At 36.2% G+C, this 22,394-nt stretch overlaps 1 protein-coding gene across 5 annotated transcripts in view; it reads left to right on the top strand.

Moving 5' to 3' along the window:
* LOC109088485 (unconventional myosin-Ic-like) overlaps positions 1-22,394 on the top strand; it is a 39,110-nt gene that overhangs the window by 11,381 nt on the left and 5,335 nt on the right. For 4 of the 5 annotated variants that reach the window (XM_042771267.1, XM_042771266.1, XM_042771269.1 and 1 more), the window contains 17 exons: positions 13,180-13,335; positions 13,425-13,540; positions 15,770-15,968; positions 16,458-16,538; positions 16,773-16,952; positions 17,822-17,920; positions 18,122-18,235; positions 18,371-18,442; positions 18,677-18,796; positions 19,050-19,129; positions 19,844-19,949; positions 20,293-20,373; positions 20,463-20,554; positions 20,668-20,762; positions 20,906-20,952; positions 21,047-21,127; positions 21,688-21,793. In XM_042771267.1, the coding sequence (XP_042627201.1) occupies positions 13,180-13,335; positions 13,425-13,540; positions 15,770-15,968; positions 16,458-16,538; positions 16,773-16,952; positions 17,822-17,920; positions 18,122-18,235; positions 18,371-18,442; positions 18,677-18,796; positions 19,050-19,129; positions 19,844-19,949; positions 20,293-20,373; positions 20,463-20,554; positions 20,668-20,762; positions 20,906-20,952; positions 21,047-21,127; positions 21,688-21,793 (1,825 nt within the window). Of the gene's footprint in view, positions 1-6,777; positions 7,011-13,179; positions 13,336-13,424; positions 13,541-15,769; positions 15,969-16,457; positions 16,539-16,772; positions 16,953-17,821; positions 17,921-18,121; positions 18,236-18,370; positions 18,443-18,676; positions 18,797-19,049; positions 19,130-19,843; positions 19,950-20,292; positions 20,374-20,462; positions 20,555-20,667; positions 20,763-20,905; positions 20,953-21,046; positions 21,128-21,687; positions 21,794-22,394 lie in introns of those variants that run through there. The other variant, XM_042771268.1, reaches the window with a different exon arrangement.

Here is a 22,394-nt window from a genome sequence, read left to right on the forward strand (position 1 = left end):
TATAAGGCATTGTGGGTATTCTAAGATCTCAGAGGAGGAGACTTAAAGCCATAGCGTTGCCAACCCAGCTGCTGTGTGTGAAAGCAATGGGAGATCCAGCTGGCCCTAAGCAGTGCCGCTGTGCTGTTCTTCCAGACCAGACCTGGAAAAAGCAGGGCTGCTTGGGGGTTGGGTACAGGGCTTCTGCATGAGTAGGATGATTGAAGTTCCTCTGACGAGTACAGTCTTGTCCATTTGTACTTCACTGCAATAACTCTTGTGAGAAATATTAAGGCTGGGATGAAGCAATGCTTGTCCTTTCCTCTCCTCCTCCCTCTTAACCTGTTGGCTGTGGAAGAAGTGGGCGTGTCTCTAGTGGTTCTGGTTCCCGCCTCCAAACATGTTGCTCCACCAAGTAGAGCTAGAAAGAGAGATAGAAAAGTGTGATTGGTATTGTTTCACTGGAGGTTTCTTGCCTCATACATCTTTCACCAAAGCATTGATGGATTATTTCTTCATGAAAACCTAAGGGAATGACAGTTTTCGCCCCCATATGGCAAAAATATTTTCAAACATGATAAAAAGTATTTTGAATATTTTGAATACATATTATAAATAGTGTAAAATGTTTTTTGTATAGTGCTATCAATCGATTTAAAAAATTAACTAATTAATTGTACATTTGTTCTAAAATTGATCAAGATTAATTCTACCTAGCATTAAAGTTTTTAAATAGCCTGTACTTGTATATTGCAATAATTTCACATTCAATCTTAAAATTAATTTTTAATAAATTTTTTATGACTAAAGGCAGGTATCACTGATACCAACACTACTGATGTTTCTAGGAAATGTTTTTACTGATGTTTCTACTGATGTTTTTTTCCCCTAAAATATTTAACCATTGACTAGCCATTCAACATTACAGTACAATGGAGAGCTAACAATTGTAAAATTTATTAGACAAAAAAAAAAAAAAACTTTTGCAATTGAAGATCAGCGAGCGCTACAAGCACTATATAACGGCTAACAGGACAGGAAAAATTGTTTGGCGTGACAACTTCTTATCTGACCGCAGTTCACTGCTGTTCTACCGAAGCTTCCTCGTCACACATACCTTTTCCGCACTGGTTTGACTAGCGCCTGTCGCTGAGTTGAAGATAGAGTAAGACTCCTGTTTGATGTGGTCGTAAAGACATTCTGTGTCTAAATAAATGCAATTCTTGTCAAAAAAAAAAAAAAAAAAAAAAAAAGAGAGACAGAAGCTGAAGTTGTGAGTGGGTTGGCCCTAGCCCAAATTGCGTTAAATATTTTTGACGTGTTAAACTGATAAAATGAATCTAGTTAATCTAGTGTACACTAGTTTTTAATGATGTTTTGGACAATATAAATATATTTAGATAATATATAAAACATAACATAAAATAAATCCAAATCGGCCCAAAATTTATGAGTAAATACAAGCAACTAAAATGTATTGAAAATGTTTATTTTTGGTATTTTGAAATATAGGTAAAAAAATAATATATATCTGTGAACTTTTTGCCGTTTGTGTTTGAGTGGAAAAATGTGCATCCTTTTTATATAAAAAACACTGAATCCATGGATTTTCCTAAGCATTTTAATGATTAATGTGCCATGGACTTGAGCCCAGTTTTGTGTTTTGGAAAGGAACCTTTTTTCTTTTTCCAGAAAACACATCATTTTAGAGCCTCCAGGTTGTCTGGAAATGAGTAAGTCCTGTTCAGTGGAGCAAGTAGTCACTCACACCATCATGTGAGGTACTGTATGACTCAAAAAGCCCAGATGAAGAAGGGATGAGAGGAAACGAAAGAGATAAAGCAGTGAGCTTCACTTTCTCAGTCAGCATACAACTTCCTGATGTGCACGTTGCCACAGTGACCTTGTTTAGTTATATATCACAACATTGATTACTACATCGTAGTGTGACAGTGATGGGTTTCCCCCCTCTTTACCTCTTGCTCTTTCACTTGTTGTTCCCAGTCTTGTGCTGACTGTTTAACACCCACATTACATTCTTCTGTTCTGACATCACACACTCTCAGCTTTCCCTCTGTTTTTTTCACCTCCATCATACACCACCCTCCCTCATGTACTCCCTTTCAAATATCATGTCTCATGGGTGTCTCATAGGTCCCTTTCTTGGTTTATTTTCTCTGAATGTCTCTGCTCCCCTCTGCAGGACTTATGCTTGTGAAATTGTTCCAGTTTATTAACAAACCGGCCCTCATCTCATTCCCATCTTCCACTTCCCGTGATGCTTTGGGCCTTTTCCCAGTGTCAGGCTTTTCTTACCACTCCCATTGCTCAAGGCCCTGACACATTAGTAAACAAAGACAGATTATTGTCTGTGTGTTCTATTTTCTCTGCAACCATATTCACAGGGACAGTCTTAAAGGGACAGTTAACCCAAAATGTTTCCCTAATGTTGATTCAAACACGTATGACTTTCTTTCCTGCTTAGAACACAAAGTGGTTTTCTGAAGAAAATTCTGGTCATTTTGTTCAAGTGTGAATGGAAACTGGGGCTTGAAAACGAAAATTGCAAAAAGGCAATATGGTTATAAATGTGGTCCATATGACTCTGTTCTGTATCTTCTGAAGTCATGCAATAGCTTTCTGTGAGAAACAGACCAAAAATGTAAGTTATTGTTCATAAAGCCAGATTGAATGATTCATTGACGAATTGGACTGATTAAAAAAAACAGGCTTCTAGAGGTGAAAAGTTCATTTAATTGTCAACTAGAACAGAGAAGGAAGTATGTTTTAAAACCTAACTCTACTATTTAAACCCAACAAGAAGAGGGTTTTAAAGTTAATATATTACACTCAGAATTTCATTTCTGATTTTTCTTAACCTTAACACTGGCCAGTGGATTCATTTTGTTGAAGAATTACACACCAGTCGAAGTTTATAGCTTTGATCTTTGGTCCCTCTGTACCGTCCTCTGCCCAGCACAACAGTTTCTACAAATAGACCTGTCCTGGTGTGAGAGTATAAATAGGCCTGTGACAGAGTAGGCGGAGACAAGGAGGGAGGGGCAGAGAGAGAGAAAGAGAGAAGTGGAGGAGGTGGGAATAGATTGACTAAGTACAATAACCAAACATTTTCATAAGTCTCATTACACATAATTTGAATTAAAATGCCTTTCCCCCACATCATTAAGTCCTTACCATGATCTAATTTCAAATAAATGATGTGGACAGATGATTGTGGTCAAGAACAAAAGCGATTAAAAATTGATTTGTTTATGCTCAAAAAGGTTTCTATATATATATATATATATGTATATGTGTGTGTAGTATACATAAAAAAATTCATTTACATTATTAAATGTTGTCCTAGTGTTCCAACCTTGAATTGTTTTAGCATAAAATTAGAACACTGTTTACAATACTATTCATCCTGCATCTGCAAGACTAGAATTTGTGCATCCTGGATAATAGTATCATCCTTAAAAAGGTGGCAGATGATCTATCCTACTATCTCAGATGGATTTTTGAAGTGTGCATCCATGTATGCTTTAATTGCTTTCTTGCCCCTTTACAGCATTAATTTAATAAATTAATAAATAATTAATCTAGATACAAACCAATACATAAAAAAAAAAACAAAAAAAAAAAACCTTTATGGCATTAATAAGCATTCATTCCTTATCCTGATTATGTATATCAATCATAAAAAAAAAAGGAAATTAATACCTTTCTCTGCAAAGGTGCATTGTAATTCCATTTTAAATTGTTAAAACAGAAATGTTATTTGAAATTGTAATATTTCACAATATTACACACACATATTTATATATATATATATATATATATATATATGTATATATTTAAATATTAGGGCTGTCAAATGATTAATCATGATTAATCACATCCAAAATAAAAGTTTTGTTAACATAGTATATGTGTGTATACTGTGTATATTTATTATGTATATATAAATACACACACATGCATGTATATATTTAAGAAGAATATGTTATGTTTATATATTAAATATATTTATATATAATATAAATAAAGAATAAAATATATAAATGTATATACATGTAAATATTTTCTAAATATATAATTTATGTGTGTGTATTTATATATACATAATAAATATACCCTGTACACATACATATATTATGTAAACAAAACTTTTATTTTGGATGTGATTAATCGTGATTAATCATTTTGACAGCCCTAATAATATATATATATATATATATATATATATATATATATAATATATATATATATATATATATATATATATATATATATATATATATATATATATATATATATATATATATATTAATTTATTTTTTATTTATTTATTTATTTTTTTAACCAACCTCAAACTTCTGAACTTCTACTTTCCCCTAATTGGAAAATTCTGCATGTGAAGGAATTTATGTAGATTGAGTAATACAGAGAGAGGAAGTGAAGGGCAGGGGCCCTAAAAGTGGCTAATATAAGTATAAATGGGGTGAGAGCACAACAGGCATGCAGGGAAAAAAGCCAGAGTTTCCATTACTGATTTCCCACGGATGTCATTTGACCACTTTAAGGAATAGAACGCCCCACATAACAAACAAAACCTCAGAGTGTTTGTTTCTTGGCCAGAAGGCCGTGTGAGGATGTGCGGGTCCTGTTCTTACAGTGACCCGAAGGGTGACTCTGAGTCCACAGAGTCTGACTGTTGTAAGCCTCTTTAACCCGTCTGTGTTTAACACAATGGACGATGCCTTTGAATAATTATAAGGAATAACTATTCATGATTAAAACCTGTATGACTTTCTTTAATCTGTGGAACACAAAAGAAGATATTTTACAGAATGTCCTAGCAGCTGTTTCTCATATAAAAACATGTATTCAAGAGACTGAATAATTGAATTAATAAATAAATAAATGAGGAATTGTGAGTGATAAAACAAATACACCCCACAAAATAAATAAGTGTAGGGAAATTATATTTATTAAGGACTCATAAATGCATTTATAGATTAAAAATGTATTAATTGAGATTAATAATGATAAAAAATATTATATTTATTAATTCTTGAATTCATTATAATTTCTTTCAATTTCATTCATAATTATTTATTCATTCATTCATCCATTCATTATTGCAGTTTTGTTCTTCCATATGCTTTTGTTGTAAAGCACATCATCCTTCAGAATTCTCTTTTGTTTCAAGTGGGAAGTAAAAACTTTATTTTTAATTTTAAAAATCAACTATTTCTTTAAGGTCTGTCTATCTCCTAACAGGAGAGCTTTTTACTATCATATTTGGCTCAGTTTTAAGTTCAGTAAGGTGGAGCACTAACAAATTGCCTTATTACCCCATAGCAGTAAGACCGCTTTTGAAAGCTGGATCAAAGTGACCCTGATCAAACAATGCGACGATTTAGAAACCACTGTTTATTTATCTTGTTTCTTAGACAACCATTGTGATCCATTGACTGTAGCCGCTTGTCATAAATTCATAACGTTTTCACTAGTACACACATACTGATAGAAAGGTGTGCACAATGAGCAGATTGCTAGCAAAGTTATAATGGCCGGTGACGTGCTTGTGACTTTCCCTGCGCTTCTTACACCCTAAACCTGTAATGTCAGTGTTCCCATAGAGAAAGAGAGAGCAGCTCACACCGTCTGGAAAATATTAGTCAGATTCCACCAGGCGGGGTCTCTGTTTATGTTGGCATAAATGGGAAAGGGAGGAATTAAGAATGAAAGATTGATAGGACCGAAAGAACGGAGGATTTATGCGACTCACACGGTGTGCAATGCTGCACGCCTATATTTTGCAACTTCTATTAAATCCAGAACATTTCTCTAAGCTTCTCTGTGCACAGTTGCGTCATTTGGAGTGTCCAGTGGAGGGCGCTGCTCTGTTTATGGGGAGTAGAAGTGACCTTGGTTTAGGTTTTACCTGAGCTATACAAGTGTGTGTGGACTGAACAGGTGGTGTGTTGTGCTCTTACTGGGTGGAGAGGAGAAAAAGGGGTGTGTCTTCATACATTAACCCTTGGTCATACACCCGAAAGACTCCTAAGTGCTGATGCACAACCATTTTTTCAGAGCCTCTTGGTAATTATTTGCAGAGAGCTTTCGTAAGACTTTCTCAGCTATATAAATATTGCAGTTTTTTTCTCGGTTTTATCGTTCTTTCTATCGGTTCTTTCCGTTTCTGTATCTGTTAATCAAACAGAAAACTAGTCATAAATCAACCATATGTTAAGGTGATACACCTGTGGCATAAGGTTATAAACTCATAAAGCATACCACCATAAGTGGGTGTGACCTGTGCACTGTGAAGTGCACTTGATCCGTTTCTCTTCCTCGAGCAACTGAGCCAAGTTTAAGAGCATTAATCTTACCTCCTTGATGGATCCCTATCTGAAATCTGCCTCAAATCTGCTTTAGCATGCACTGGGGCAGCAGGAAGAGAGGAGGAAAATTCACTTGGCGTAATCACTGAACCAACATGCACTGCTAGTTCGAGAGCTTTCCAGAGTTCCCAGTCCCAGTTCACTGCTTCCTTGACTCTGTTAGCACAAGACGGACTGTTCATATGCTTTTTCTAACGTTTTTTTGTTTGTAATATTTTCTAAAAGAGGCACATGCTGTTTTTTAAGGACAGGCACATGCAGGGCTACTACAGGGGGACTGGAAAGTTTTAGCTTTCGCTGTAAATTCCATTGCGGGAGAACAGAGCAAACGAGTCGAGCGGGGCAGAGAGGGGGAGTGTGTCACTTTTCAGAAGGACTGACTCGTGCCTCCGCAGGCAGCAAGGGGGGAGAGAGGGAGTGAGAAAGAGAGTGAGACGCAGGAGAGGAAAGTTAAAGCTGAAGAAATGGCAGCTGGGACGCTCCCACATATGGTGCAGAAGTTGTTGAAATAACAAACTCGGCACACTTTCTTAAGCGAGAGTGTTTTGGAAATACTTCTAATTCATATACTTACAGCAACAAGCTGGGAAGATTGGGTAGATGAAGTATCGAGGCATGGTAAGAACCACAGCATGCTTCATACTAAACAAAAGCAGCTGGGAGATTTCTGCAATGTCAGTCATGGTCATCTGAAAGTGAAATGTGTGGTTCTGGTCTGAAGTCGTCAGTTTATTTTGTGTTTAGATTATGTAATGATTTGCTAGCACAACTGGAATGCAAGTATCACAGGGAGTGATAGATTTTATATGAATTTTAATGATAACTAGAGAGTAGGGTGGTCATTATAATTATATTGTGTGTTTAGTTAAATACTTATGTGATATAGTAAGTATAATAATTCATAATTCACTATTATCTCTCTCTCTCTGTGTGTGTGTGTGTGTGAATTCTTGATCGTGCTTTTTTTTCAATAAATTTCTGTGTGTGTGTGTGTGTGTGTGAAAAATGTAATTATAGAATCTTATATTGATTTGTACATTATAACGCTATATATAATCCAAAAAATATATAATTATAGCATTTTATACCAATTATACTAAACTTTTTTTTTATTTTTATTAAATATTCCGTAAACAGAAATTATACATTATTGACTAGGTTGTTCATAGGCATGAAGCTGACCTCTAATCGCTCATAAAGTATTTATTGAATTGATATAGTAATATAAATAGTGAAAATCACTTTTCCTCTGAAAAGAAGGATTTGGAGTTTGTCTGTCCTATCAGGCGATGATGATTCTATCTTGGGACCCTTTTTCATACCGGACTATCAGTATCTGTGTTTATGCCATAGTGTCGTCTCGCAGTGAAGCAATCTCTGGCTTTAAACCAGCAGCAGTCACTGACTCTTACTGAGAGTGAGAGTGAGAGAGAACGAAACTGGCGTCTGTCAGTGGGTCATTCCACCCTGCTACATTTCTTCCTGTCTCTGTCATCTGCGACCTTCCTCTGAAAGCCAACAGAAACTTCAAGAACAAGCACTCAAGATAAAGACCTCATCATACCTTTCACCTGTTCAGTGTCGTGATCCACTACGAATGTTGTTTGCAGAGCATCATTTCACATTCAAATAAACACACCTTGTGGTCAGCAGTACTTTAGATGTGATCGAATTTCAGCACTTTTCATCGTAGGCAATTAACTGCAGAATTCTGATGAATAGCTGACAATAGATTTATGGTATTTGGTGCAGTTTCGCTCAAGATTCCATTGAATTGCTAAACAGCTGCACCGCTCACAGGAAGAGCCAGATTTCAGGCAGAGGAAATGAAGTTTAGATGGTGATATGCTGCTTGGAACGACTGAGAAGATGTGAGATACTCGGTTCTGAGATATTAAGGAAGGCCATAGCTGTACATTTGTATGCGATTGGGTGGGAGACACTGCAAGTATGAAACTGGCTAGTAATACTGTGGCGGTCCAGTAAGCAGTTTACACTTCTCCCGACTCTTGCTCTTCAAATGCCCTCTGGACATGAATGCCTTGCATTGTCCGGCAGGATGGAATGAAGGATAACTTGTTGTTTTATATCTTCTCCAAGTCAAAAAGTATGTGTGTGTTTGTGAGTTCAGCATGTGGAGGGGGTGCATATGATGTAAAACTCTTCACCTGTTTAGACAGAGCCAGTCACACCTGTCTGTCAACTTTCCCCCTGAAGTTTGACAGCCACCAGCTGACTTTCCAAACCAACACAGCCCCTTTAACACAAGGACAGCTATCGACTCAGCAGACCGGCGTGAATTACAATGCCACCCATGGAATTTCTCGCCATCTGTGTGGTGGTAATTAAAAGAGCATTGTAAGACATCTTTGAAGATTTATTGATGAATATGACTTAATTAGAGGATGATATAAAGTGGTGCGCAGCAAGGCCCATGCTGGGGTCTTTGTACAGCTTTTAAATATGTTTTAAGGACTTACAAGTGTTTCATTGCAGTTTCATGACTATGAACAATCGCATGCAAAATAGGAGCCAAAACGTTGCATTACATTTGGAGAAGTGCTAAAAATGTTTTCCACCCGACCATCTGCTTGGATCGAAGCTGCAGGAGTCTGATCTTTTTACACTTCTCTTAAAAAACAAAACAAAACAAGATATCCCACACTTCTAGTCACACATGTCCATATGTCATTGTTGGTGATTAATGTTGTAGGAAGTCTTTTTAAATTTATGGGTGTTTTTTCTACTATGGGCACTATCAATTTTGTCTCTTTTTTTCTGAAATGCGTAAAGAAACATCATTATGCATCCATCATTGTTTTTAATGTAGCTGTGCCTCTCCACAACAGTCCGGGTGTCTCCAAACCTTGTTCTTTACTGAGTAAAGAAGAGAGAGGTAACAAGTGAGCAAGATGACTCAATCAGGATGGAAACTGGTAACCTCAAAAACTTAAAATCATAATCAAGCAGACAAGATGTGCTTTTCTTTTTCAACGTTCTCCTCTCTTCCCAGTGAGAAGGGTAGGAGCGCATGACTTTGCTCTGGATATCTAGGAATGTGACCTTTATCCACTGCCTTCATTAATTATGGAAAAAATGCACAATGCATTCTTCTCTTCTTCATCATCCTCCGGTTATATCAGGAGTTGTTAACTGGACAGAATCACTGACTTGACCTTAAAGAAATGAAATACTGGAGTGTTTGATTTGCACATTCACTCTTTCAAAAAATCTATCTTGGTAATCAAAGCTCTGGTCTCTATCCGTCGGTTTCCAAAGACTGCTAATGTCGTCTTGCAATGTGAGAAGTGCTGACGAAGGCAGCTTGACTCGGCAGATCTCTCTGAAACAGCTCTGCTCACAAGAACCAAGCGAATCAGTAGGATGCTGGAAGGTCATGCAAAAGGCAATTATTGTTCGCAAAGAACAAACCGCTCCCTCTTTTTTGATCTTTATTTTTCAGAGAAGGTTGGAGTGAAATGAAGAGAGAATAATTTGCCCACGGTCATGTCTCAAGCTTTTCAGTCTGTTGTTTTTAGAGCAGGATTTGTAAAAGTGAGAACATGGGAAAGGCATGTAGCTTGTCTTATAGACCTGCATGTGTGAGGAAGGGGACCAGAGGTGGGAAAGAAAGAACAGGAAAGCAAATCTATAAAGAACAATGCCGTAATAGAGCCTGTTTCTGGAGAAAGTAGCAAGGGTCTGCTTTTTGGTTGTGGCATATTTTTTTGTTCTAAATGAATGGTTAGATTTGTTATTATTGGCTTTTGGCGGCTATAAGGGTTTCACATCTAGGTGATGCACAGATAATATTTGTTAATATTAGCAAATATTTAATCAAAATAAAAGCTGTCTGTATTATGCAAGTGTCGCAGATCTGTAACATACAACAGTGTTGGAGTAAGTGCAGTAGCTGCAGTGGAAATGATCTGTCGAAGGGCAGGATATTAATATGCTTGAGCTGGCCAACAAATGATGTCATGGTCTGTCTAGCCAGCGTGCTTAGTTCTGATTATGACTCCACCACCAATTATTAACTGTCAGCTCTGTGTCATTGCAGAAGAACATGCATGCAAAATGAGAGACAGACAATTAGATGTGATTAAGAAAAGAGTGATTCTGATTTGATTTTCAAATCTGATCTGTGGGTCTGAGTGTCCATATTTTTATTTGCTTGAATCGAATATATGCACTACCATTCAAAAGGTTAGGGTTAATTAATTTTTTTTTTTTAAAGGTTTTGGCTTTTGAGTCTCTTACACTCACCAAGGCCTTATTTATTTGATCAAAAATACAGTGAAGACAGTAATATTGTGAAATATTACAATAATTTAAAATATCACTTGTGCCGCTTAATATTTTTGTGGAATCCATTTGATTTCAAGATTCTTTGAATAAAAAGGTATAAAGAACTTTTGTAATATTATTAAATCTTTACAGTCACTTTTGATCAATTAAATGCGTCCTTGCTGAATAAAAGCATGAATTTTTCGCCTGGTGATAAAAGGAGTAGAAAAATCCCATACACTTAGAATGAAGGACGGACTCTAGCATAGAGACAAGAACATAATAAGAATTTTTTTTTGACTTAAGCCAATAATTAACCACCTAGCGACCACCCAGAACACCCTAGCAACCACATAGCTATGGACTATCCACTAGGACTGTGTCTCCCACCTGGTGGGTCACGGAGTGTACAGTCAAAGAAACAATATCAACAACAAAAAAAAGCAATTCTAAATGTTTTTCTGATGCGAGACATTTATTTTGAAAGATGTGCGTGAAAGCTGTTGACAACTTAAACACTTGAATTTTGATCTGGTTCTTTTTGAAACACAATACAGTGCATTTAAATGTGGTTCGTGTGTGATTTGTGAAAACCTGATTCCATGTGGGTGACTGACTGCAGAATTTGACGAAACCAGAATTGAGCTGGAAATGCAAAACCAGCCTAATAGAGAACAAGACTTTCAGAGTTTTTGCAGCTGTGCAGGTGCATTCAGCAGGCAGATGGATTGACAATGAAGTCACTTCCTGGCACTACACTTGTCGACTGTTCCTGCTTGCCTGTTATGTTTTTCTTTTGGCTTGTTTTTTCCCACCGTTAGCCAGTTGTAGTTGGTGTACATCAACTTAATTAAAGCGCTTGCTCGCTCAGGTGTGCTGTATCTGTCTCTCGCTGTCTCTCCCTCCAGGGGACGGTCGCTGCTGTGTCAATAGCAAAACAACAGCCGTGGCAGCTGGTGCGTTCACACAATGTGACTATGTGTATTTCAGTGCATAATCACGCATTTGTTCATCTGAGTGTGTTTGTGCGTGTGAGTGGGTGCAAGTGTGCTTTTCTGTTTTAAGCTAGGAAGCATCACCCATAGTCCTCTTTGATCAGGATTACAGACATCAGATGACAAGTGACCTACTAGAACTTAGTACATTTTTGTGTCCTACTAGTTTATGCAGTGCTAAGGAGCATCTCTGGAGAAGGAGCGACAGCTAAGGTTGTTTCGACACCATGGATTTGTCAAACATTGGCAATCTAATGCGGAAAACTCAGGCCTCCATTGTGGAGAAGGGTTATTTCTTTAAAAATACAGATCTGGTAATAGCTGTGAGTATGTTTTATCAGCACACTTGAGTTTGGGTGGGGTTTGCACTGATGTAGTTAGAGATGTGGTTTAAGTGTGAAAACTAATGGTTTAGAGAGACTTGTTTATTTGTAAAGGTGATGTAATCAAGCCAGTGATGTAAAACTGAATTTGTATCCTTATAAATAGTACTGTGGTGGTGCCATGAAGCAATGATGGGATCAGATGGTAATACTATGGTATTTGAATATGGCACTGAATGATTGTCGTATTCTTGTACAACAGTGTGTATATTGTAGCTATTGTACTTTGCTATTTTGTCTAAATATATTAAAAATAAAACACCATAAACTAAAATTAGTTATTTAAATGCAACAAAGTAATTTAAAATTATTTGTTATTAAATATAAAGGTAAAAATTAAGTAAATTGGCATGTGGAATAAAATAGCTAATATCAACCAATACATATCCACTATCAACTAGTATTGATAAATTAAAAAATGTCTAAAAAACAATATAGTACCACTGTTTGTCAAAAGTTTTGGGTCTGTAAGGTTTTTTTATGTTTTTAAAAGAAATCTATTTTATTCTCACCAAGGTTGCATTTATTTTATAAAATATACAGTGAAGATTAATAGTGTGAAACCTTATAACACTTTAAATATCTTTCTATTTGAAGAAATTTTAAATTGTAATTTATTTGTCACTTTTTTTACTGTCACTTTTGATCAATTTATGTGTCCCTGCTGAATAAAAGTATTGCTTTCTTTTGAATTGTAGTGTATCTTGGTTCCTTTTTTACAATGTATGTGTTTAAAAACCGTGGTATTATGGTGGTACCTTATCAAAAAGAAGTCAAGGTAGTACTTCCTGGTACTTTTAAAGATTCAGAGTATTAACTTGAGCTTAAAATTGTGCTTGAAAATCCACTGTTTTAGATGGTATGTGCGATTCATTGACAGATCTTTCATACAAATACTTTCAAATAAAAGCTTTCTTTAGCTGGGTTTCAAATGAGCTGAACTCTGTGTGTGTGTGTTATGAAATGGGAGGCGTCATGATGGAGTTGCTGAGTTTATTCAAGGCTCTCAGAGGGCCTTGACATACTGTGTGTGTTGCAGTGTTTATATATCACCTTGCGCTGATCTGTGTCTGGAGGGTGTAAGTGTGATTCTGTATCTCACTTCTGCTGTTTCTCTGTCAGGCTGTGGGCAGCGACGGAATCCGAGTCATGATGGAGAGCGCCCTGACAGCCAGGGACCGGGTGGGCGTGCAGGACTTTGTCCTGCTGGAGAACTACACCAGCGAGGTGGCATTCATTGAGAACCTCCGCAAACGCTTCAAGGAGAACCTCATTTATGTAAGAGCTGTTCTTCCGGTTCTGTTCACTCTTAAAGCTCAAATCCCAGAGTATTGATCTGATTCCTGTGGTCTGTCTTCCTCCCACAGACGTACATTGGCTCTGTGCTGGTGTCCATGAACCCCTACAAAGACCTGGAGATCTACACTAAACAGCACATGGAGCGATACAGGGGCGTCAATTTCTATGAAGTCTCACCTCACATGTAAGCAATCAGCAACAAGTCATTATGACACACAATTCTGCTCTCTTCTATTACGCAGATTAGTCCATTGGGATGGATAATGTTTTTTTGTTGTTGTTGTTAAATAAGGACTACAGCAGGGTTCTGGTTTGTCAAGCATGTAAACTCACATCTTTTTGGTAGTTGTAGTCCCTATTTAGAAACCTACATTTAAAAAAAAAAAAAAAAAAAAGAAAGAAAAATAGAGCAGCTTCAGAATTCACATTTGATGTAGTGGTCGACTGACATATCGTCCAAGGCTGATATCAACTAACGTTTGGCATTTTTAATCATCAGCATTTTTTTTTTTGGCCTGATGTGTCAGAAGCGGGACTTTTATTTTAACAGTTCCAAGAATGGTAGCGTGAATTGGATGTGGACGGGAGAGTTCATCTGTCACTGCACACTGCACGCTCAACAAACTTTAAACCCTTGATTTCAAACTAAGATGTGCTATGTCCAGTTATTTATTTGGGAAAAAACAGACTTATCAGATTTTAGTCTTTTTTTTTATTTTATTTGTATTTCTAACAATTTCTTTATATGTTAAAAAATATTATAATATAATTATAGAAGTTTCCATCTAAAATATATCTAATATCTAAAAAGAAAATCATGTTTTATCATTTTCAAATTATTTATTCCTAATTTTGTAAATATTGTATTCAATAAATATAAATATCACAGAATGTGATATTATTTAATTATTAAAACACCAAAAAACAAGAGAAATTCCAGAGGGAACCAGTGGCTCAAAAAAGCAAATTCTCTTCCACATTTAGCTACTACAACATTTCTGTTGACTACTTATTATTAAATACAAATTGTATTAAACACATATTACTATTAAATATGCAAAATGCCTAATCCACATTTTTATGCACTATGTGGATCTTAGCTATCTTCCTTGTTGTCTTCCGTTAGTGAAGAGGAAGTTCCCATGGAATATCTGTGGAATGTTGAGGACTGTAAACTGAAGTTCTGCTACAATCTTAACATTCATAGATTTTTATCTGTAAGGTTTGTGTGTGTGTGGGAGCTTTCAGATGTCTGGAGGGATAAAGTTATAGTTTACCGAAAGCAGACTGTACACCCGCTGTACCGCAGTGTTCATCTCACTCTGATAGCAGATGTGTAAAAGTGATGAAAGCATTATCTCAGCTCTTATACAAGCTGAAAAAACACAGACTGTCTCTGGTGTCACCCTGCTCTTTCATCTTGAAAATCATTGGCAACTCCATCCTCACTGGGCTTTTCCACTGTTTGCACAACAATATTACTGACACCTGAATGTCATTTTAGGCTTTACCTAAAGAATGTGTTATTTTAATGCAACCAGAAAAGGAATTTGCAGCAACATTGCACATACTGTACATCAGGGATCTACAACCCTGCTCCTGGAGATCTACCGTCCTGCAGACTTCAGTTCCAACCCTGCTCCAACACACCTGTCTGTAATTATCAAGTAGCCCTGAACACTTTGATTAGCTGCTTCAGGTGTGTTTGATTGTGTCTAGAGCTGAAATCTAAACTACAAAATAACACCACAACCATCTATTTACAAACCTTAATCAAATTATAACACCAAGAGAGATTAAAAGAAATATTAAGGGCTGAATTTGAATTAAATACATGCATTAATAATAACTATAATAAAACATAACTTATAGAATAAGGACTTTATAAAATCATTATTTTAATACTGTAAAGTAATATTTTAATTGTAAAATGTTTATTATTGTATTTTAATTTTGACTTCTGCATTTATTTATTTTGATTCATTGAGTTCATGCAAAATCTTAATTTTTTTATATACCATTTTTTTAACCTATAATGATAATTAATTTATCTACTTATTATTAGTGTGTATTATTTGTGTGTATTATTTATTATTATTTGTGTAAAATGTTACTTTATTGCTTTTTTATTTTATTTAATTTTTGCTTATTAATACATCATTCAGGTCAGTTCAAGCAAATTGAATTAATGAAATTAAAATGCTGAAAATTAAAACAATCTGAATTCAAATATGTACGTTTGAATCTATATGCATATTTATTTTTATTTAGCAGTTTCATTTTATCTACTTAATTTAACATTTATTATTTACACAATCTTACAGTGTTGATTTAAAATAATTTTACTTTGTGAATTGTCATTTGGTAAAATGCATAACTAAGCATTTATGATCTTGACATATTCCCTATACAGTTATGCCGTGGCTGATAATGCGTATCGCTCCATGCGGACTGAGAGACGGGACCAGTGCATCCTCATCTCAGGTGAGAGTGGTGCTGGCAAGACTGAAGCCTCTAAAAAGGTTCTGCAGTACTACGCTATCACCTGCCCGGCCAGTGAGCACGTGCAGACTGTCAAAGATCGCCTGCTACAATCCAACCCTGTGCTGGAGGTAAACATGTACACAACACATCTAACCCAACATGTTTCATGACATACAGTTTTACTAATATCCAAATGCCAGCGTATAGTGGTGAGATCAGAGCGGGCTATAATTGTAGCCCTGGACTGCTGTCTTAGTGGAAAAAAAAAAAAACTCTCTGAATGACTCTCAAAGATGCTGAGTTTATTCTGAGCAGTTTGTAGTCCTGGTAAACCTCTCCAGTAATTATATGCCACTGTTATTATCTGTGCGATAAGATTTGCGCATACGTAAAGGACGTCTAAAAATAAGAAGCCCTACGGAAGCAGCTCAGACGACCGTTCTGCCAGATGTTTTGCAGATGTGGTGCTTCCCTGTAAACTAGCAGTGTGTGTGCATCTACTAGAGCTTGCATATAATCGCATTTGTCTAGATTTATATCACTTTTTTTGTAAGCCATCCTGAATTTTTATATTAATCAATTTTCCTTTCCATCGTTGTTAATTTTTATTCTTTCAGGCCTTTGGAAATGCCAAAACTTTACGAAATGACAATTCCAGTCGCTTTGGGAAATACATGGACATTCAGTTCGACTTCAAGGTGAGTTTGCTCCCGTGTTTAACAATATTATTGTCATTAAATGATCATCAAATGAAGCTCACGTCTCAATTGCTGTGATCCACCTTTACCCTTACAATGCTCTCCTTGGTTTGGGGATTTGGCTGCATCCACCTGCGTGTTTATGTGTTTGTGTGACATTATGCATGCTTGCATGTGTGTCAGAAACCCGGTATTATTCCCTTTGCTTCTCCCTTTGGGTGTCCCCGTTGGCAGGGTGCTCCAGTAGGAGGTCACATCATTAACTACCTGTTGGAGAAATCACGTGTCGTGCACCAGAGCCACGGCGAGAGGAACTTTCACATCTTTTATCAGCTTATCGAGGGAGGAGAGGAGGATCTGCTGAGGAGGCTGGGCCTGGAGAAGAACCCCCAACAGTACCAGTATCTGGTGAAGGTGAGAGACAGACCTCACATTCTTTGTTATGAATACAGCAGATGTCTAAGGTCTGAAGAAAACTGTATATTTGAGAAAAAGCTGTGCTTAGAAGTTAGCACACATGCTTCAGCCACACCGGGTCATGCTGGTCAATCAGATTTTGTCGTCTTTCCATTAATAAATAAAGCCTGTTTCCAACTTTGTGTCTCCTACATGTGGGTTTTTTCACACTTTGATTTGATCTTATAATGTGACGTTACATCTCAAAGTGTGGTTTTATATTGCTCACTTACGATCTCATTATTGCAACTGCAATATCTTGCAGTGTGACTACATCTCTTTTTTGTTATTGCAACTTTATATTAAACAATGTGACTGTAAACCTTGCATTGTGACAGCATCTTAATTTCTTGTTATTATGAGTTTATATCTCGAAATTGCGAATGTAATTCTTTTTAGGGTGAAAAACTTAATCATTTATATCTGTCATTATTGGCACTATTTATCTCACAGTTTTGACTATTTGCAACTTTGCAACTTCTCAAAATTTTGAGACTTTTTCTCAATTAAAACTTTTTTTTTTTCACAATTATCTTTGTTATTTTTTACTTTGATGCAAAAATGGCATTAATTATCAAAAATGTCAACAACAAAAAGAACCTAATATTTTTCAGCTCAGTTTACCACATACATATATGTTGGACTTTTGTATTAGTATTCATAAATGGCATCATAAATTTTCCCACAAGTACGCAGGAATGTCCCTTTTTTGCTTCCTCTTGCTCCCCTGGTGTTTAATAGAGGAAGTCACAAGGAGCCCCTCCTCTCTTGGTTTCCTGTGTTGTGTTGATTGAGTGCGTCTGTGTTTTTTTTTTTTTTTTTTTTAGGGTAACTGTCCCAAAGTGAGCTCCATAAATGACCGCAACGACTGGAAGATAGTGAGGAAAGCCCTGAGCATCATTGGCTTCACTGATGATGAAGTAGAGGTATGCCAGACAAACCAACCAATCACAACACACACACACAATGAAGAATGAGTGAATGCTTTTCTCCAAGAGACAGAAACTTCTCCCTCTTTGTCTGGGCAAACCATTCTTGTTTTTTCAATCTGGTGTCAGAAATTACACACTTTACCTTTTAAATTGTGATTGTTTCTCTCATTCACACCCATCCCTTTCTCTCCACAGGAGCTTTTAAACATTATTGCCAGTGTACTACACTTGGGGAATGTTCAGTATGGAGGAGAGGACAGTGGCAGTGCCTACATCACTACAGAGACACAGATTAAATACTTAGCCAGGGTAATAGAACAGTTTATTTATACCACTGTGTTTATTAATCTAACTGTTTGTGTTTAAACCTCTAACCGTGTGTATAGAAATTACATGGCAGGGGTTTGTGTTTGACTGTTTGCGTGTGTATTTGTGATATTGCAGTTGTTAGGTGTGGACGGCACTGTTCTTAAGGAGGCTCTAACACATAAAAAGATCATTGCCAAAGGAGAAGAGGTATGTTTCCAGATTTTTTAGCATTTTCTTTAAAATATGAAGAATCTTAAATCACAGATTCAATTAAAAGCTTTTATTCAAACCATCTGTAATAAAATAGAGCTGGTTAGCTTTAGCTGTTCTGAGTATTCCGTTTCAGAGTTGGTGTGTACAAAAGTTGTATGTGTGTACAGTATCTAATAATAATTACAATGAATGTTTCCCATAATTCCACTGTCTGTGTTTGTGCTGTAGCTGATGAGTCCTTTAAATCAAGAGCAGGCTGCTTCAGCACGGGATGCCTTATCTAAAGCCATATACGGTCGTACGTTTACTTGGCTGGTCAACAAAATTAACGACTCTTTGGCCTTCAAGGTATGGACTCATTCTGTTGTTAAATACACTGTATCCGTCAGCTCCATGGCTTAGCAAATTCTCCCATAGAAGCTAGTATCTAAAAGTGAATATTTGGCGCCCCCACATTGAGAAAGCCTGGAAATAGCATGCCATCTGATGATGTGTTACTGGAACACGTTCTCGCCATATGATCTTACAGGCTGTGTATGTTTAGTCTGAACGGCATGCCACAGCTGTTGTTGAATATTTCTGTGCTTTTAATGTCTCACAGGATGATTCATTCAACAGTAAGAACGCTTCTGTCATTGGTCTGCTGGACATCTATGGTTTTGAGGTCTTTCAGAACAACAGGTAGAGTAAATACATAAAATGTTATTACATTTTATATAATATTTGTTATACAATTTAACAATATATGTATACTATTATATTTACTAATGTTACTATTTAATGTAATATAGCAAATACTGTTTATTTTATATAACTATATAAATATATTGCTATAAATATTTAATATTAATTTTAATATTTAAAATAATTAAACATAATTAAATTGCATTATTATTGTAATATTTAATGACATGTTTATATGATAACATTAAATATTATTGCAATTATATTGTTTTACATTTAATATTTTATTTTTGTTTATATTTGAAACTATAATTATTATAGCCATCAATTCTCCAAACCGCTTGTCCTCTGTCACGTTGCTGGCGCCTATAAATTATATATTTTATATTTTTATTTTAAATAGTAAATCTTTAGCATGAATATTTAATGTGAATATAATTTTTTTAACATGAGTACTTTAAAATATTTTCATGTGTGTGTATATATAAGAAATCAATCATTAATTATCATACTAATCATATTATTAATAATTTATTTTGATATTCAGTATTTCATACATTAAATAGAAAAATAAAGCCTTCGTTTTATTATTTTGGCTATCTTTGAATCTGGGTAGCTTTATTTATTTATTTATTTATTTATTACAAGAGTATAATCAGACTAATTTTTTCAGAGATGACTCACTCTGCCTCTGTTTGTTTTTCTGTTTAGTTTTGAGCAGTTTTGTATCAACTATTGTAATGAGAAGCTGCAGCAGCTCTTCATTGAACTGACTCTGAAGTCGGAGCAGGAGGAATATGAAGCCGAGGGAATTACGGTGAGAATTCCCAGACACACACACACCCACATGTGTACTGTACACATACACAGCTGGAAAGGGGTCTTACCTGCATCTCAGTGGGCAAATTATGGGCAAACGTGTCATGGGCTTTATTTTCATGCTGTATTAGTATGGTAATGCTGACCTCTCACACTGCTGATAAAACATTGTGAAGCATAAACTGTTAAAGAAAGCCTGTTTGTGGCCTTGATTAGTGGGTGGGCTGGGAATGCGCTTGATATTGCATTCCTTGAATTGTATATCAAAAACAACATCACAAATCTTCAATATTTTCCTTTTAGTTCAAATGCAGTAATGCTCATGTTTTTGTGTTCTCCAGTGGGAGCCTGTGCAATATTTTAACAACAAGATCATTTGTGATCTTGTGGAGGAAAAGTTTAAAGGAATCATTTCCATCTTGGTGAGAATGCTCTCTGTCAACTTCCATCAACATATTAGATATTGTTTTAAGCTACTTAAATCTGAAATCATTTACCTCTCTTTCTACAGGATGAAGAGTGTCTCCGGCCTGGAGATGCCAGTGACATCACCTTCCTGGAGAAGCTTGAGGACACTGTCGGTGGCCACGCACACTTCCTAACGTCAGTCACGCCACCTTCCTTTTATCCTTCCAATATCAGACCTAAAATCATATACTGAGCATTTGCAAACCAATATATATGATATTTATATCTGCATCTGTACAACATTACAGTCACAAGCTGGCTGATGGAAAAACCCGTAAAGTGATGGGTCGGGAGGAGTTCAGATTGATCCATTACGCAGGAGAAGTCAACTACAATGTGAACGGTCAGTTACTGGACAGAGGGCAGTGATTAAAAATGAAGAAACAGAAAGAGAGCGCATCGTTGAACAAAAGCGGGCACTTATGCCCACAGATTTTTCCCAGGCTGAGCGTTGACTGACGTCATTGTGTATTTTCCGACTTCTAGGCTTCCTGGACAAGAACAATGATCTCCTTTTCAGAAACCTGAAGGAGGTGAGGGAACAAAAAAAGCAAAAAAAAACTAAAATATGTAAGTATAACATATCTGGGCTGAAATGTAAATAATTAAATGTGTCTGTATTTTCAGGCCATGTGTATGTCTGAAAATAAAATCCTCACTCAGTGTTTTGACCGAGAAGAACTCACAGACAAGAAACGCCCAGAGACGGTATCATCTATCTATTTATCAATCTATCTGTTTATATGTAGATCTGTCTGTCCATCTAGCCATCCAGTTATGATTCAAAAAGTAATCTCTCAAGTATTCACTTTTTTAACTTAAATACTGCTATTTCTAGAAGGCTATATGTATATTGTGTCAAATGTTATTGTTTACCTTTAAACAGGAACATAAACAACAAAAAAATGTTTGTGAATCAGTTAGTAGCAGTTGTACATAAACCACAGCAGCTTGGCCTCGGTCCATGAAATTGCGAATCTGCTTGCCACCCACACTGTGAGGAATGCCCTGACACTGTTGTACCTCTTCACTCAATGTGACTGCCATACAGTTCTGAATCCCCCAAATCTCAGTGCCCACTCTGCACAGCTCCATTGGTTGAGTGTGGGTGGGCTGCTGTATAGCTGTTTGCTTGCATTGTTGACCACTGGCTTCTCCCTCATTGTCACTGCCTGGCTGGACTTGTACACTGTGGCTTGTGTTCTTGCTTATTTCTCACTGCCCGTCTGGTTTCTTGTTCTCTCGTTCCGTTGGCTCGCTGTGACCAGGCAGCAACCCAGTTCAAGAACAGCCTGGCGAAATTGATGGAAATCCTGATGTCTAAGGAACCGTCTTACGTGCGCTGCATCAAGCCTAATGATGCCAAGCAAGCAGGTTTGTGAACAATTTTCTGTACTTGAGTTTTAGTTCCTTTTATCACTTAGAAATTATTCTTCTTCTCACTTGTGCTTATTCCTTTCAGCTGTTCCCTTACCACGGGACAGTATTATTATTATGCTTTTGTATGGCAGTATTATAGTAGTTTGATGTATTCCATGTTTCTGAATTACTGACATATTCATGTAAGATCGTATTTATATGGTACTCCAAGGTATGTAGAAAATATTGTATTATTATAGGACTTGAGAATTATTAGTATTATAATTTATTTTAAAAATGATCATTTATTGTTCATATTTTTGTTAATTTTTTTTGTCATTAAACATTTAACCATTATTAAACAATGATTATTGATGTCATTGATTATTATCAATGACTATTGAGTGCTATTCATGTCTAAAATTTAGATTCATCTATCTGTCTGTCTGTCTATCTATTTTGAGTATTTATATGTATTTTGAGTTTATTTGTGCAGTTTTTGTCTTCTCCATGTGATGTAATGGATTCATTGTTCAAACTGCAGTCATTGGTTCCCTCACTCTGATTCTCTCTTACTTCATCACTCCTTTGTTTTGCCCTTGTCTTTTGTTGATAT

This window comes from Cyprinus carpio, chromosome A15 (assembly GCF_018340385.1).
Source record: "Cyprinus carpio isolate SPL01 chromosome A15, ASM1834038v1, whole genome shotgun sequence".
Taxonomy (NCBI): Eukaryota; Metazoa; Chordata; class Actinopteri; order Cypriniformes; family Cyprinidae; genus Cyprinus; species Cyprinus carpio.